This window comes from Coturnix japonica, chromosome 2 (assembly GCF_054131305.1).
Source record: "Coturnix japonica strain WE chromosome 2, WE-NBRP24, whole genome shotgun sequence".
Lineage (NCBI taxonomy): Eukaryota > Metazoa > Chordata > Aves > Galliformes > Phasianidae > Coturnix > Coturnix japonica.
The window spans coordinates 46316727-46335526 of record NC_140664.1 but is presented as its reverse complement, the minus strand read 5'-3'; the positions used below and the strand labels follow the sequence as shown (position 1 = coordinate 46335526).

Sequence of the window (18800 nt, the reverse complement as noted above, 5' to 3'; positions counted from 1 at the left end):
ATACAGTGTTATCTCATATTTTTCTCCAATAAAATCATACTAAGGTAGAGTTGATTAGGAGGGTGGAAAGAGATTAATGGAGAGAAAAAAAAGCAAATACATTTCGGATAATTCAATTCAATTCAATATAAAGATTTGAAAATTAGTTCTAAAAGTAGAAAACAATCTTAAAAATTGCACTTGCTAACTGCAGCAAGTCTTCCTAGCTAACACTATGCAAAAGCTTAAAACCATCAAATTTCAGATTAATTGAATCACTTCAGGAAGTATGCAGTGAAATGGCTACTGTTACCTGAGCAACTGTCCTCATCATCAGAGATAGGTACCTCCCTTTTCAGCAGCATTTCCAGCTCTTCAGTTTCAGCTACATCAACAGGCCTCTCTCCGTGCTTATTGGCCTGAAATGGATTTCCACCATGTCGAAGCAACAACTTCACAATCTGCAGCATTAAAGAAAGGAACCTTTAGGTTTTCCAAAAGTATTAATTCACCAACATAAAAACCCTCCATTGGACATGAAAGGTGAATAACATGTAACTCAATTCCAAACTTCTATCTGTAAAGTTGGTAACACAAAAGAAGACTTCAACAACTAAAATGCAAAGACCAAATATCCATAATCTGCTCATTAGAAGAGCTAATGGAGAAGGTTAAAGAAAGTTGTCCATAATTATATGGATACAGAAACATGAGAAACACATGTCCTACATACCTGTATGAACTGAAATAAAATATATTTCTTTAAACCCTCCGTATATGGTTTGGAGATGTTTTACTACTGAGAACTCTACATGATATAAATCTCTCAAAAATCATTAAGATACCTATTTAAAAAGTAAAAGTGAAATTTAAAGCATTTTAAAAAGCCGATACTGGTAGAGAATAGCTCACTATAGAGTTATGATGAAAGCAGGATGGAAAAGAAAACCAAAAAAAAGCTTTAAGATGTCCCCAAAACAGCAGAAACAGTATCACAAAACCACACAGGACCAGTCAGTATAGTTAGAACTTGTTCTAATGATTGAGCATTTCAAACCACTTAATTGCTTCCCTTACTCTCACAGCACACTCACATTTCTATGCCCACTACTAGCAGAATCATGAAGTGGCGTATCATCATCCAAACCCTGTGTGTTCACGTCAGCTCCTGCTGCAATCAGGACTTTAGCAACATCATAGTAACCAACATTACAAGCTTCATGCAGTGGTGTCCAGCCTATAATAAAGAGTGGTAAACATAAGTTGGAAATTTAGGGGTTAGTTTGGTTTTGCTTTCTCGTGCACTACAAAACTCTACATTCTTGAAACACTTCAAATTATACTCAGAGTAGTTCAGGAAAGGGTAACACCATCCATCTAGTGAGCACATGCTTTAGCAACTCCAGCCCTCACAATTAACTATACAATTTTATTTCCATATCAATAATCTTAAATTTAGGTGCTTCTCATTTTCTGCAGCAGACCTCAGCCGAAGATGACAAATCTGTATTTTCTACACTCCATACCTCAATCTCCTCTCCCCCACTTGATTTCTCCCATTTCATTGATACCCTGAGCTTCCAAGCTGTTCTTCAGTAACTTTTCAAAGTCTGATTCTGGAAGGGGATTCCAGTTCCACTTTATAACATAGCCAGTGCAAGCCTGGAAGACTTTATTCTCTTCAGCTCTGCATTTTGCAAGCGATGGTCTCATACCTCTGTTCAGAAACTCGTGATTTATCTACTCCTTCATTAAGGAAATTCCTCATCTTCATCTCTCACTCAACTTCTGACATTATACTTAATAAAAAATAAAAATAAAACCAACCACCAACCAAACAACAAAAGAAAATCAACCACCAACAACAAATAATGCTTCTAACTTATTCTGCAGTAAAACACATCTTGAACTTCAAAAACTATTTTTTTTTCCATCACCACTTGGCTCATTCACTTCTAGCACTGCCTGGCTACAACCTTTTTCTTTCCATTTTCTTGACATTTGCCTTTTTTCCACTCATCCACAACAAAAACACTATCCTGCTCCCCATCTTTTCATCTCTGTCGTCTTCCTCCTAACAATGACATACTTAATTCTCTCCACAGTTCATACTTCTCAGTGTTTTACTGCTTTGCCTTTCAATCCTATCAAAATATCTCACCAGCCAACACTGGTGGTCTCTGAGGCTCTCTCTTAACATCTGTTTCCTTTACTCCTGTTCTCACACAGCAATATTGTTCTGGCAAATACTCCATGAGCAGGGAACTTCCTCCATTACTAATTCATTTTCTCCTCCTTTAGTTCCACCAGCTTCTTAGGTAAAAAACTCTTAATTCTCTAAGCTTCACTGCACCCTAAATTCTTACTTTTCTCCACTAATGACTCACTCCTCAAATATTCTCCTTCTTGACTTCTTCCTTTACACAGGAATTTGAAGCTCAGCCACCTTTTCTTCTCACATTGGATTACCAATGGATATGATATCACTTGATCTATTCCTATGATTCCTTGATCTATTCTATTACCCATCTGTATCTATTCCAGTACTCTGAATCAAACTCCTCGATGACTTGCTCCCAACTGATTTCCAGAACAAGCTCTCAAGCGTTCTCATCTTTTTACCTACTTCTAAAATTAGTTTTATGTCTGTACAGGGTCTGCCTGGAATGAAGTTATAAAGTTAATTGATAGCAGCCCATATGGTGCTGTGCTTTGCATTTGTGGGTAAACAATGTTGGTTATACACCAGTTGTTTGACTACTGCTGACCAGCACTTGCAGTATTAAGGCTTTCTCTCTCTTTTGCCCTTCTCCCCCAGATAAATAAACTGGAAGTGGGTAAGAATCTGGGAGGGGACACAGCCAGGACAGCTGACCCAATTGGACCAAAGAAATATTCTGTATTTATGAAGTAACGGACAGCAATAAAAACCTCAACAAAAGGAGTAAGAAATTGGGGATATTTGTGGTTATAGCAGTTGTCATCCAAAGCAACCATTGTATATGATGAGGACCAGATTCTCAGGATTTTGTAGGACTGCACAAAGTAGTGAAGGAATTCCTTTTTCCTTTGCTTGCACTTGCAGCTTTTGCTTTTCCTATTAAACTGTTTTTCCTACTGATCTTCTTCTTGATTCAAGATGCTTTTTCCACATCTTTCTCCATTGTTCAGTCAGAAAAGGGCAGTGAGACAGTGACTGGGTGGGCATCAGGCAGTTGGTCAAGGTTAACCCATGACATCTCCTTTGGAACTGTTTTGTTTCTCCTTGTGATTCTATGGGTCTGCCTTCTGAATATCCTCATCTCCCCCCTCAGCTTCTCCAAAGACCTCACTGGATTCTGCTTCTGCTTCCTTTCTCTTTCTCTACAAAGCAGTCCTGGGCAGCCTCATCTTGAAATACCAATTCAGTTACCCCAAGAAATCACTGATCTATTTCTTAACTACATTCAGAACTTCAGTCCATCTCAATAACATCTTCTTTTGATGTTAGCTAATCATACCACATCATTCTTAAATTCACTGAGACCTGCGACTTCAACTCATCTCATCATTCCCACAGAATATAGCTCTCGTAAGAACCATTCAGACTTGCAATCTGAGCATCCGTAGCAGTCTGCTTCATAGATTTAGTCAAAATTCTTATTCAGACTTTCATTGCATTTTTGCTTCCATTATGCAATGACTATAAAAACTCTGAACTGGTTATTCTGCTAGCTCTGCCAGTTAACAATACCAACAAGTACTCTCAGTACTTTCTTTATTCCCTTGGGATGCCATGAACTTTGTCAAATTCTCTTCAAGCTTTATCCTTCATATTGTGAGCACAGCCTTTTTGAAAAAAAATACAACAAAACGACCAAAGACATTGCTCTTTTTCTTATTTCCCTGCCTTCCCACGATTCACTTACCCCTACTGTGAATGTAAAAAAACCCAAACCCAATGCTTAACATATAATGATGAGAAGCAGGCAGTTCATAATGTGCACTTACCATTTCTATTTATTTTAGGAGTTGTCCTTGCATTTAAGAGAACAGCATCTACTGAATCTTACCTTTTATAGACGCCTCCTAGATCCCACCTCCACAATAACCCTCATATCTCACCCAAACCTACATCCCCTGATTTATCCTTCTCCTTTACTGTTTCACCCCTCCTAACCTCAACCCGCTTCAAAGCTATAAATCTCTATCCAATATCTCAGCTGCTTCTTACATCCATTCATACTGTTCAAGGTAAAACAGCAAGTACTTATCTCAGTACTTGTCTTTGTATCTGACCAATCAACAGCTGGCAATTAGTGAACTCTAACTACAGATGACAACCGTAATCTACCCCACATTGGTTCTGCTTTGGTGCATAATAGCTGTTCCAGTAAGACAACATATATTATAATGCTACTGTTAGCCTTTGCTTGTCTTCACACATTCTATAATCCCATTAATAGTTACAGAATTGCCTAGTATACTTCAAAATTCAGCAAGCACGCACACATTCTTATACGGAAAGGTCCAACCCACAACTGAAATTTCCACATATTAACACACCACACCAGTAAGATACCATATAGTAGCATACAAGTATCACCACTGCGAACAGAAAAAAATAAACTGAAACTTTTTTTCATTTGCGTACAGCATGTCAATTTAAACCTCTGTTAATAACTTCAGCAGTAATTTTGAATTTGTACAGTTAGGCAAACATATATCAACTTACCTGCAAAATCTTTCACATTCACATTTGCACCTAAACTGATAAGCTCCTTAACTTGTTTAACATCCCCTCTAATTGCTGCCATATGTAAAGGAGTTTCCCCTCGTTCATTTCTCTTGTTAACTTTGTCTTTTTGTCTTGAAGAGGAGCTTGCAGTTTTCTTTTGTGCTGGTGTTGTTTGCAGAGGATGATTTATGTTGGAATCTACAAAATAAGTTTTTTAAACGGTCATTTATACTCACTTAACAGTATTTTTGCTTCATTTTAATGCTTGTATTTGAAGATGATAATTACTAGTGAATAATTTGGGATGTGATTGACACTTCATATGTATCAACACAATGGATACTTGCAATGTGAAAAAGGATGCCTTGCAAAGTTTTTCTGTTTTAAATATAGGTTTCAAGAACAGATGAATCCTATCCAAACTAGGAAAGTTCACATACTCTGGCTTAATTTATTTTTCTAAAGCAAGACAAAACATCACCAGTATTTTATATACAAACAGAATTTCCCAGCATGAGAGAAAAAAGAATATGCCTTTGTCCCCTGCAGTATTCCAGAAGAGCCTTATAAAGATACCTCCTCTTGCCATGAAATGTTTTAAATGCAGTGGAACACAGCTACTTGGCTCTTTTTAAAAAAAAAAAATCTCACTTTTAAATGCAGATTTTGTAAAAACACCTGTACAATATCATCATACATAAAGATTTATTATTATTATTATTATTATTATTATTATTATTATTATTATTATTATTATTATTATTATTATTATTATTATTATTATTATTATTTAATATATACAACTGAACCACGGATAGTCTGAAATTCCAAGTCAAAAAACAAAGCATCTTCCTCCACCATTAAATCCTAAGGGGATTATTCAGCTTCCTCCCAAATGAAAACAGAAGTAGATATCATTTCAGTTTAAATAAATGTATGGTACAGTATCCAGGTAAATAATCAAAGAAGGAAAACTGATTTTCATCTTCTACAGATATCATAATGCGAACAATTACACACAACAAATACAGAAGGTCAGGATTTTTTTTTTTTTACCAGATTACTCTTCTACAGAAGACAAAGTTTTACCAGAATTAATAATAATTCAAAAGTCTTCCAATAAAAATCAAGCATTGTAGAAAAACTGCTGGGTTCATAGTATTCTAATGGGGACAGAATTAAACAAAGAGAAAGAAGAAGTGTTAGCTTTGTAGGATCACCTGGACTGTTGTCTCTTGCTGTCATCTGCATAAGAAGTGCCATCTGTTTGCGCTCTGACAGAGGATAACCAAAAAGAATGCTAACTGGTGTTGATTTCTTATTTCCAGCATCCTTCTTCACTTTCTTTTTCTCCGGACCTTCCTTCTCTGGAAATATTAATGTTAAAAGACTCAAACTGCTGTTAATCTATAACATATGCCTAGAAATAAAACCATCCTTTCAATGTATGCAAATTGGAGACTGATGACAGTTGATAAAAAGTAGAAACTATATCTCTAAACTGTTGCATTTGCATTGATTTTTTTTTTTTTTAACCTGTCTTGATCGTACCAGGATAAAAAGTTAACAGCTTAAAAGAAGGGAGGAATAAAGAAAATTATAAAAGTAGAAAAACCTGTTTCACAACAGTAAGACTAAGTCACGATTCCAATTTTCAGAGAATCAAGTCAGATACTTAAAAAAACATTTAAGATCAACTATTTTACTTTCAGCCTAAAATACAGATTTGACACTCTCCTTAGTTTTCCTCTCTTAAGGCACCATGTTAAAAAGTAAGTAAAACTTAATATGTCTGTTAGAAAATGGGGTAAATTATTGCACTTCTTATGCTAGTTGAAGTCAGAGCAATTTCTTCTCTAAAATACATACTCTTCAAAAGCATACAGCAATTTCATATATTTTATATATGTAACTTCTTTCATTTTACCAATACTCACTAAAGTTCTTTAACAATACTTCATGCCCAAGCTTTCAGCCAGGAGCTAAAATAACATATTTGGATAAACAGATAACTTCTAAAGCTATTCAGTACCTACAGATTCTCACTGATCTCCAGATCGGTTAAGCATGCTCTGAAATCAGACAACTTTTTAATAGCCTAACAAATTTAAAAACTAGAACGTTAATTACGCAAATTGGAAACTTTGGTCTATGTCTTCCATCCTTGTCAAATATTCTTCCTACATTCTTCTGTATCAGTTTTTCCTATATCAACCAGAAGCATATGGCTTGATGTATAACAAAGCATCTGATTTGTGAGTAGTGACTAGATCTCATGATCTTGGTATCAATACAATACATCTCAATCCATCGTATTTCTTCTGGTACAACTATTCCAAACATCTCCCTGCCTGGTAAGTGTTTCTTATCTGTATTTTCTGGGTATGGATATCAACTTGTATTTATTTATAGTCAAAAGCCTGTTGATTTCTTCTGGTTATCTCAGTTTTCCAGGCAACTGCTCTTTCACTACCTTGGTAAATTCTTGTTCTTAATTTGCAAGTAGCTTACATTACTTACGTGTTAGATCTATCATATCTACCTTTCTCTTCAGAGCTGCTAAAATTACTGCTTGAAAGCAGACATGCTCAGTGATTTGGAATTAAAACTTATGAAAGAGTTATTTTTTTAAATCTAACTAATACCGCCAAGAAGGCAAAGCCTGAAGATTATTCCAAAATAGACTCAACAGAAACAAGATCACAAAGATCTGAGTTAATAATTCCCTTGGTTGCTTTCTCTAAAAGCTCAGGTTCATGATTAGTTTTTCCATAGATCCTGTTCCTTCTGCCATAACCTATACTTCTGGTAGATTCTCTGCCCTTCCCCTTTCCAATAGGCCTGTAAAAAGTCAGACATGACTCCACACCCTACAGTTATGGGTGGGTAACATCATATTGCCCTCCAGACTTCACTACTACCCACAAAGACATTGGCAGAATTCAATAAGGAGGAAGAACTGCTGTTGTCCACTTCCTCTTCTGTGGCTTGCTGAGGTAGGTACTTTACAGTACTTAAATACTAAAGTGTGGTTGTAGATTGTTTACTATTGGTTAAGTAAGTGCGATTGCCACACTGATCTTTTAAGTAAAATACCTTACATTTTATTCTTACTGCAACCGACTACCATTTGGTAGGTACTGTTCACAGTTGGGGGAGGACACTAGCAGCCATTTCATTTCATTACTAACCCCGTGATCTATACTGGTCTTTCAGCTTCCTGTCCTAAGTGTCAACCTCAAAATACCCGTATGACAAAAGCTTTATTAAAAGTCCGTCATCTGCAAAGGATGAAAGTCTTGCAAGATTCCACTGAAGCAGACTCTGCTAACTTTCTGCAGAGAAGGAAAAATTAATAGAAATGACATATAAGAAGCTTAAGTCCCACTGGTGTTCCTAAGTACGAACCATTCCACATTTCATTAAGTCCTGAACTGATCCTTGTTATCTTCTACTTTTCTACACTTCCATCTTCAGCCCTCTCTGCTTTTCTTTGTTTCATTTATTCCCCTTTAAGTCATTTTCTGCCTTCCTTGCTCTCTCTAAATCTCATCTTCTAGGCTTGATTACATACACAGGCGACAGTAATGCAATGCTCTTCAGGCACAGGAAATCACGTAGGGAGTGCACATCCTAAATTCCACAGCAACCAAATATAAACAACTATGACCAAGATCATTTTAAGAACGGAAAGGTACAGACCTATGTACATGCAAAAAGCACCCTAAAAAACATACCCATCATGTTTAAAAGGACAGAAGGAGACAAGGAGATCCCTTTTACATACACGAATGTTGAGATTTTTCTAACCTGTGTGCATTTCACATTTCTGAACATCTAAAAATACATTCGACACTGCTACCCTATTTGTAGAAAAACTGCATACAGGGAAACTTAAAGTAAAAAACTACAATGAAATGAAAAAGCTTCAGCCTTTCCTCTCTAAGGAGAAATACTCTGTACCCTTCATCAATTAATGCAGTACTTCCATCAAAACGATGCATTTCTGTTTGTCTGGTACGATTTGCTGTTCCATAGCTCACACTATTTACTGCTTATGATTCTCTTCCAGAAAAACACATTCATTTTCTTTCTAAATTACTCCTTACAGTTTTATAGGTATACTCAGCTTGAAAAAATAACACATCAAAGTAACAGTGAAATAAATACTTTGATGATATTTCACCTTGTTTTTTTTTCAATATGTGTATTACACAGTTCTTTATCTGTTTTCTTTTCTTTTTTAATCAATTTTCCAGAAGTATTACAAAGTGCAATTGACTCATGTATCCTGTCAAGCTTTGTCAAACAACCTCAAGGTCGTACCCGATAACCCAATTCACTGACGGATTAGCTTTTGCAAAACATTTCTAGATGTTACCAATTACAACTACCAAATAAAAATGCAGTTGTTCTCACCAAGTTATGGGCCATTACCAGCCAAGGGACATGATTATTAAAATCTATATTAGAATTCATAGGTGTTTTCAGAAAGCTCAGAAAAGCTCAATACAGAAAACAAATGCAATTAATAGCTAAGTAAAATAAAAGCCTCTCAAGACTGCAGCAGGTGCACGTGATAATTAATTTGCCACAGTCCATCCTGTAAGAAGATATTCACTTAAATGACTAGGAACTTCCATTGAGCTTACAGTAAAGTATAATATTTAAGATTTGTTTTCACTGCTCCAAGTCTATCATCTCACAGTACGGTTTGCTTCAATCAGCAGGAAAATTCCAGCTTAATCTGGAGCCCTGTCCTTTTAGATACTCCTTATCTTTTCACAGCTGTCATCTTGATGTCTGTATGATTTTAACAATAAAAACTTCCATAACAGGAAGATAACAACAATTTATGTAGAATTTCACTGTAAAATTGACTGCTGAAGATTTCTTTTTTTAATGTAACATTGTTTAAATTTTGAATACTTTCTGTTTTCAAACACTGTATCCCAATATATATCCCTGTATCTGCTACATATACCCCAAATATCTTCCTTCATATTTGCTTTCTTGCCATTTTTGTGTATTTGTCAGTGGTCAGAACACCAGGCAATTTCTTACTTGCTATTAAATAAAATCAAAGCTCTTCACATGGATTCCTATTCAACTGTCTTTATTAAATAACCTTCATAATACGCAGCCAAGTCTACACAGATAACACTCCTTGTAGGAAAGTAACCTTTCAATCCAGGGCTTCAAAAATAAAGTTCAAAAATAATATGGCTATGTGAAACAGGGCTTTAGGTGCATTTAAGTGCCTTTTTTCCTGGCAGAAGAGTTTCATTAAATTTACTTATAGAGCTTAATTCTACTGTCAGGAGAAACATCAGAATCACCAGCAAAAAAGGACAATTTAAGCATGATAGATTATACCCTAAGATAACCAATATACCTATTTTTCTGGGTTTAGATAAATTACAAATTCTGGGTCAACTAATTCCTAAATATTTTAGGAAAATAAATTGGTAAATAACATAATACATAGATTTCTCAAAACAAACCATGCCAAGCTAACAAAATGTTTTATCATAAAATAACCACTTTGGTGGATGAAGGATATAAAGAAAAAAGAGCTTGCTATAAAATGAATGGTAGTTAAAAGACTAAATGATATACACCAAGAAAGAAATATCCTTACTATTGACAACAGCAGAAGACAGTTCAAGACTGCAAATAAATCTGCAGACAATAAAGTTAAAAGAGCTCCATCTCTAGACTTAGAGAGCTCCATCTGATCACAATAACCTGATTTAAGTTGGTAACACCTTATGATTGACTTTTGCTTCCTATATTCAGTTAAACAGAATTAGAATGCCATGAAGGGAACTCACAGAACATGGCATACTTCAGAGAAATCAAGGTGCTGTTGTGATACCTAATTAAACTTATGACAGATGCTTACTTGAACTTACATAAACATGCACAAAAACGTATCTACTTTCCTGCCTTTAGCCCAAACAAGAGATAAAGATGCAACAGTTGAACAGTCAAGTAATCCTTTTAATAGCTTCTCTAATCCTAGTGCCTATACAAAGTGTAAGTATATAAACTGTTAATAAGAGATCCATATAGAACATACAACAGTTCTTTCTAGTTGTCATTTAAAGGTCCAAAAACATGACTGCATTGTGTTTGGACTGCCTTAGAGAAAGAAACTGAAGGAGGCCGAAAACAGTATCAACATATTACTAGAAACAGAAAATCTAGAAGACAATTTCTAAGGAAAGACAGACAGATTAGTGTCTAATTGTAACTCTTGCTGGTCTTTGTAAATAGCCAACTATGCAACAAGATTACAAATAAATAAATAAATAAATAAAAATACTTGTGCTTATCTTCACAATGGAAAGATTTTTTCCAATCTGCAGTTACATTCAATTACATAGAGAAACACAGTTGTTTTTTTCTTCAGGCTAGTACAGTGGAGTGAGCAAATAAACTTGTTTGCAATAGCAGCACTTGCTTGTTGTTCTCACTCTGATAATCACAAACATGAGTTGTTTTATTAAAGAGAGAGGGTAAGAAAAATGTTTCCTCTTCCACCATCAATTTCACCAGTTTTACACAAAGTTGGCATGTAGAACGTTTTGGAGGATTATTGGAGATTAGCTTCAACAAGGGCTAATGCTGTATCGCAATTAAATTTGATATCTATCAATCATACCTATCTATCTATATATCATTAGCTTTTAGTGGCTGATCTTGATCACAGAATGGGGATGTAGTAAGAGAGTCATCAGCTTAGGATTCAAAGGACAGTACATTCAACATAGATCTGCTCAAACAAATAACAGCAAAGTACATAATAGACAGCCTGCACAACAAAATAAGAAACTAAGACTAGATTGCTCTTGACTGAAGATAGGCATATATATATATATATATATTCAGTAGTTATCTCACTGGCCCTTTCAGAAGTCCACAGATCTCCCATAACTCACATTAGATGTCAGCTCTGGGCAGACTTAGCCACCACAGGCATCGCAACTGGCACTGCATGATCGCATTAGACAGCAAGATTTGGTCCTAATCTATATGAAATTATAAAGGAAGTAATCTAAAAGCTAGACTTGAAAGTATTTTACATTAGTTTACTACAGCAGTTTCTTAGGCAAAAGCACCACTTTAAATGTAAATCCTGATAAAAAGCAGGAATTGTTTTAGAGTCTCAGCTACTACAGGATACTGTCAGTAATGTGTGATTGCATTCTTGCCAGAATTGACTGGATGTAAAATTAAATCTGCAAATAGTTTATTAGTAATTAAAATTTTTAAAAGACATTTACAAATGAAGTTAACATTCACTTTAGCTGTGCAAGTTCACTCCCACTTTATGTTTCTGGACAATATTGAAATAAAGAATATGAAAACAAACCAAAACCAAAACCCACATCACACCATCAAACCAAAAAAACAGGATGAGGAGCATTTTGGGTGGAATATGGGAGTATGGAGAAAAAATGAAACTACTGAAGAAAATATGACAAAAAGATGGTCAGGTGATGGGAAATCTTTTCAATGTCTACAGCCAAGCCTGTTTTAGAAGAAGCGTTGCATTTCACACTCACTGATGTCAGTCATAATTCATTTCAGTGCCAAACTTGGCTGCAACACAAGTGGCCCGCTGCTCTAATCCCGTTGGTTTGGTACTGAATCAGCATTACAAGATCTGTGGGATTTTTTGTTCTTTCTTATTTTTGTTTTTTTGTTTTTTGTCACAATCATGCTCCAGCCCCTCTGGCCTGTGGAAAGCTTATGTACCAAGTTCCTCATCTGTCCAAGAGCACAGTTATCTTGTCTTCCTACCTCAGCAGCAATGCATTCAGAAATTTGCAATGTGTCAACAAAGAATTAGAGAAAAAGCAGAAATGTTTGCTACACAGTGGTTAAAGCTATGTGCCCTTTATTATTCTATTAAGTATTTATCCCCCATACTTGAACTGTTGAAATAACACCTCTGCTACAACTTAGCAAGCACAAGATAAATGCTGAAATGATTTCTAAATATATTTAGTCCCATTAGGAAAAAGAGTTATGGCATAATACCAAGCAATAAATTCAACAAATCAAATGCTGGGAGCGTACTTGTAAATTGAATACGGTCTTTTCAGAATCAAGTGTTATTATGAATAGTATAAGACTTCAGAATACTATAAACATGCTAAAAACTGAACTCTAAATCCAAAAGTATTGTTTTATAATGCAGATATTTTAAATTTGGATTTCATAGCATATTTTCTTTAAGGGAGATATATATATGTAACATCTAAGAACCAAACCGTCTTCATGAAATCAGTCCTAGGCAAAACTTAAGCATGTACATCAGTACATATTCTTACCTTGCATGTAATTCTAAGCATGTTAACAGAAGTACCTTTTATAAAAAAAAAAAAAATTTATAACAAGCACTGTATGAGAAACTGTAGTACTGAACATATGAGAACATCTTCTGGTTGGCTTACAAAAGGCCATGGCTACTGTCTTGCTGTCAAAGGAATTCTTGCTGGACTGTGGCATATGTCTAATTATGAAACCTAGGAGGTAAGTGTTACTCTTCGAATTACAACACCCAGATTCTTCCACCTTAACTAGAAAAGAGCCATATTTTGAAGCCCTGAAATCAATTATAATAGAACATACAGGAAAGTCATGAAGAACTATTAGCCTGTGCAGAAGAAGTATCCTGAATAGATCAAAGGAGATTAAACTGGAAGAAAAGTTTGTTCTCCATAGGTAGTTCTGTTAGTCCCATAAACTTAAAAACTTCTTTTACCAGAGGACAAAGCATCTCCCCATCTTTCCCACTCTCCCTCTCCCAAAAATGCTTCAAGGCTTCAAATGAAGGCATTTACATTATATTTTCATCTGTTTACTTGTGTAAGCAAATGGACTTACAGAGATGACAGTGAAAAGAAAGATTTATGACTAAAATAGAAACAAAAGAATGAGGTTAGAAAAGAACTGGAAAATGCAAATGAACTACACTATCACACAAGCTCTTGCAAATATCTGATAAGAAAACTTATCAAACAGAGATGCAACTATCAGAAGCAACACTTATACTTACTATCCTTATTTATAGGAAAAAAAATATCACTGTAAAAACATAATACACAATTGATTAAATTAAGATGTATTTTACCAACAAATAATTAGTCAAAGAAATAAAAAAGGTTCTACCTGTGTCTGAATTGCGATCTTCATTTCTGGATGGACTAATAGTAAAAGGAAGTTTACGTTTCATGGAAGACTTTTCTTTCACCTCCTTCCCCACATCACTCCTATCCACTTTTGGAGATTTGCTGTAGGATGCAATCTTGTCCTTGCTCTAATGCAAATAAAAAGTATACTAAGTAATTTTTGCATATATCAGAATAGTGTCATAATGTATACAGACTGAAAAGAGTACTATGTGAGAAATGTATATGTATGTGAGTGTGCGTATTACATAGTAGCTCATTCCAAAACCTTTTAAAGTAATTTTACCAAAATAATCAATAACAGTTCTTTCTTTTTCAAGTGAGAATCTTTTGTGTTATACGCATTTCCAGATACATCACTGCAGAACTGCTGTTCATTATTAGAGCCTTGATTAAATGCAAAGGAACAATACAAACTGGATAAGAGTTTGCTAAGTCTTATGGCCTTTAATGATCACCCCAGTTTGCTTCTCTGACTACAGCATAGTAATCACATTAAAAACACCTTAAAAGCTCACACTTCAATTCAGACTGTAAACTGCAGTACAGTAACAAAAATCTCTAAGAGCCTGCCCCTACCTTCACCCCATCCCCAAATTCATCCCTGTACAAAGCTCTTCATTTCAACAAGGATAATAGCGTAGTGTTTCAACTTCTCAGACAAAATCTACTAAGATCACAGAAAATCTATGAAAAAAATTATTTAACTGGTATCAAATTCAGAAATGAAAAATATAGGTACAAGTTACTTGGAATATTTAGATGCAGAACTCTGGGATTTTGGACTTATAAAACATGCTTAGTGAGAAAAACATGACAGGTACATCAGCAACTTCAAATATGTCACAAACTAGGAGGTTGAACTATGAGGAAAAAAAGCAAGTCAGTGAGACAACTGCTTGAGAGAAACCTCTGTAAAGCCTGATTTTTTTTTTATTTTTTTTTTTTTTTGCATACTAATCAAGAGACAACACAGAGACATAACATCTTCTCTTCACCATGTACTGCAGAAATACATTACCAGCAATATCGACTACAACTCCATAGCTCTATTAGTCAACAGAAAACTGAGTAAAAACACTAGTGGATTAATTTTTGAAAGGTGGAAAAGGAACATAACCCTACTTGACAATCTGTGAAAAATAAAAGGCTGCTCCTCCTTTGATTAGAGAAAACTAGAAGCAACCCTGGGTAATAAGTGAGCATCCAATAGAAGTTTGGCCATAAATACAAACAAGTAATAAAGCCTATTGAACAGACTAAAGAGCCTCTGAGAATGACGGTAATAACCAGTGGCTGACTTTCCAACCCACACAACTGGGCAAGAGAGAGAAGAAAAAAGCATTAGCAAATGAATAATAAAATAACTAGCAGATATGAAAAGTGGTCTAATTTGAATAATAGTCTAAGCACAAAACAAAAGGAATAAGATTGAAAAAAGGTTACACAAACTGATAAAAGTAATTTACCATACAATCACAAGACTGCATGTTAAAATTAGTTCTTAACAGCTTCTTGGATTAAACTTGCAGCAAAAGAGAGCAAGGAGAAGTAGCAAGTGCTGTGGGTTAGAACATGCTCTTCAGCTTAAAGAGTGAGCATTCACCGTTTCACCCACTTCTGGTACTGTAACAGCATGGACATCTCTTCTGTAGTGTACAAGCAAAGTACAAAATTCAGCCAGAACAAATCTATTAATTAGTTTCGAGGGATCCATGAAGTGAAAATACAACAAAGCTTATATCTTTTCTACCTGTGATTTAGAACATTTGTGGATTTTTTCCAGAAGGTCAGAAAACAACTAACCAAATAAAATATGGATTAAAAACAGAATAATGTTGAGATGCATAAACTATTGCTCCATGTTCGCTACACTTAAAGAACATTTAATGGTTTTAGACTGCAACAAGAGACAAGGAAATGTCATTTATCCTTCCACTTGCCATCTAACTCTGCATCAGTCAGCATAATTAAGTATCAGAACAAACTGCCCAAGGAGACTGTGAAATTTCCACCAGTTAAGGCTTTACAGAAAAGGTCTGGCCAAGATTTGTCAAGAATCAAGCATGGCTTATTGTGCTCTGGGGCAAATGGATGAACTGGAGCTGCACATCTCAACATTTAATGCATGCCTCACTGGAAGGTGTAGCAACATGAAAAATGTTTGGTGTTAGCAAAACCATGCTAGTGTGCTATGAAGAGGACATCTGTCATCTGCTTAACAGAAAGAGTCTCAGAAGGCTAACAACAATCAGTACAACCTTGATATCCTATTCTAGCTCTATTTTCTGGTACATCCACAATCAATGATAACACACAAAAGGAGACAACACAGTCCCGTATAATCTGTAAACTTGCAGATGTACTAAGCCTCAGGAAAAAGCATTTCTTTTCATCTATCAAAGATAATTACATACTGAAGCATGTTCTGCACGATATTAAAATGGTTTTGGGAACAAATATTATTGGAGTCTTCTAAGATGAAATTCACTTCTTACAAAACAACATTCTTCTGCTTTGAACCACAAATCTACCATTTACTTCCAGATTTCCAGCCTAAAGTAAAAATTCAGATAAACTAAAGTTTCCTTATGTTCTCACCTCTATAAAATATCTCCTGCAAACACTGAATGGTATTCCTGCTGTATGCACTCTAGATAGTTTTTCTTTTAAGCTCCCAAGACAAGCAATCAAAACAGAAATACATGTACCCTAAAGCATATTTGATAATAAGCTTTTTTTATTAACGTGGATGTTACTCAATTACTTTCTAAGCTCTGAAAAGACCTGAAAATACAGCTAATTCACATAGAAATGTACTGGTTGTTAGAACAGCATAGTAAGCATAGTATCAACTTCCACTGGACAAGCATTAAAGATTAAGTCTTGTAACAACAGAAACTACAGTACATTCCTCTGTTCAGGAGCTAAGCGAATTTCACAGCCAATAAAAACTACACATTTTATCAGCTGTGAAAGGAAAAACAAATCCTAAAGGCATTTTTCTTTTGTCTTAACGTACTAACCATTGGAATACGTTTATACCATATCTTTTGGCCATTACAGCTTTTACTTAGAGAAGTTAGTCACAGCCAACATGGGTTCAAAAGGGGAAAGTCCTGTTTAACAAATCTAATCTCCTTTCATGACAAGGTTACACACCTAGTTCACAAAGGGAAGACAGCTGATGCAATTTTTTGGATTTCAATGAACGTTTCAATAGCGTTTCTCACAGTATCTTCCTCGAAAAAAACAGCCAGCATACAGCAAGACAAAAACATAATACAGTGGGTGAACAGTTGGCAGATGGGTCGGACTCAAAAAGTTATAGTAAATGAGGTTACATCAGGCTGATGGGCAGTCACTAGTGGGGTTCTGTAGGGCTCCATTTTAGAGCCAGTTCTCTTTAACGCTTTCATCAATGACCTGAAGATAAATTGAGCAAGTCTGTGGTTGACACTAAATTGGGAGGAGCTGTTGATTCCCTCAAAGGCAGTGAGACCTTGCAGAGAGATCTTGACAAATGGGAGGGCTGGGCAATCACCAACTGCGTGAAGCTGAACAAGAGGAAGTGCTGTATGCTGCACCTGGGATGAGGCAGCACTGGATAGATGTGCAACCTGGGGACAAGAGGCAGGAGATCAGCCCCACAGAAAGGGATCTGGGGGTTATGGCTGACAGCAACTTGGACCTGAGTCAGCAGTGTGCCACCCACAGCCTGGGCTGCACCGGGCCCAACACTGCCACCAGGCGAGGGGAGGGGTTGTCTGCTCTGTGAGGCCTCACCTCCAGCACTGGGTGCTGATTTGGCCCCAATATATAGAAATGGCATCAAACCATTCAAGAGCATCCAGAGGAGGGCTACAGTAACAGGGAAGGGTCTAGAGTACGCCACATAATTGCAACAGTTGAAGTGTCTGATGGCGGCTGCAGCTCCTCACAGGGAGCGGAGGGCAGCACTGAGCTCTGATCTGTGCGACAGTGACAGGGCCCGAGGGAACAGCATGGAGCTGTGCCAGGGGAGGAGCAGTGTGGGTTGGGGACAGGGTCTGCACCAGAGGGCGGTGGGCATGGAACACACTGCAAAGGGCAACGGGCACAGCCCCAAGTGCCAGAGTTCAAGGAGCATCTGGACAGTGCTCTCAGACACGGGGTTTGAATTTTGGGTGGTCTGTGTGGAGCCAGGAGTTGGACTCAGTGGTCTTTGTGGGTCTAACTAAGGGTATTCTATAATAGTTTTTCAGGGAGTGGTGTCATTTAACATTACTGTTCATTTCAGCGATGCACTGCTATATGTGAAAGTAATTCCACATCAGGGCTCCTTTGCCCACAGTGGATCAATGGGCATATAAGAGAACATCTGTAATTGAACTACCTATCTTCTGTTCATTTACAGTCACCGAGATTAAGCTCCAGAAGTAGCTCAGAGATATTTCTGCACCAATAACAAACACATATAATTGGACACAGAAGCAAATAAAAATCTGTTTTACAGAAATTCCCACTACTTTCTAAATATACTTAAAATTATTACTATAAATTCAAACTTTGCCACTTCTATGTTTTTGGACAATATAGATTTGTCTTCCAGATTTTCTCTGGTTCAAACACAAATGTCAGTGTTATCCTGTTGAATTTCAAATAACATAAAAGACTGAATCCAAAAGATTACATTTTGGCAATATTTTGTCTATCTTTTCTCTAGTACAAGGGAAAATCCTCAGGTTATCCTAGTGCCAGCTAAATTTCTGCCAGTTGTCTATTCATGTGTTAAACAGCACGTGTGACTGTTAAGTGACTATCCAATATCTTTACCGTACATTCAATTTTTCTCAAAATAAAGACAAAGCAACCAAACTGCATTTATTACGCTAAAAATGTGAACACAGGGACATTAACTG

General features: G+C 36.1%; 1 protein-coding gene across 5 annotated transcripts in view; it reads right to left on the bottom strand.

Annotated features, from left to right (window-relative positions):
• Nucleotides 1-18800, bottom strand: part of ANKRD12 (ankyrin repeat domain 12) — a 56915-nt gene that overhangs the window by 17330 nt on the left and 20785 nt on the right. For 4 of the 5 annotated variants that reach the window (XR_001553436.3, XM_015855254.3, XM_015855253.3 and 1 more), the window contains exons 3-7: nt 13880-14027; nt 5917-6063; nt 4694-4894; nt 1074-1216; nt 293-440 (exon numbers count right to left, since the gene is read on the bottom strand). Coding sequence is in view for 4 of the 5 variants with exons in the window: in XM_015855254.3 (XP_015710740.2) it covers nt 293-440; nt 1074-1216; nt 4694-4894; nt 5917-6063; nt 13880-14027 (787 nt within the window). In the remaining variant the exon portion in view is untranslated. The remainder of the gene's footprint in view (nt 1-292; nt 441-1073; nt 1217-4693; nt 4895-5916; nt 6064-13879; nt 14028-18800) is intronic. The other variant, XM_085539713.1, reaches the window with a different exon arrangement.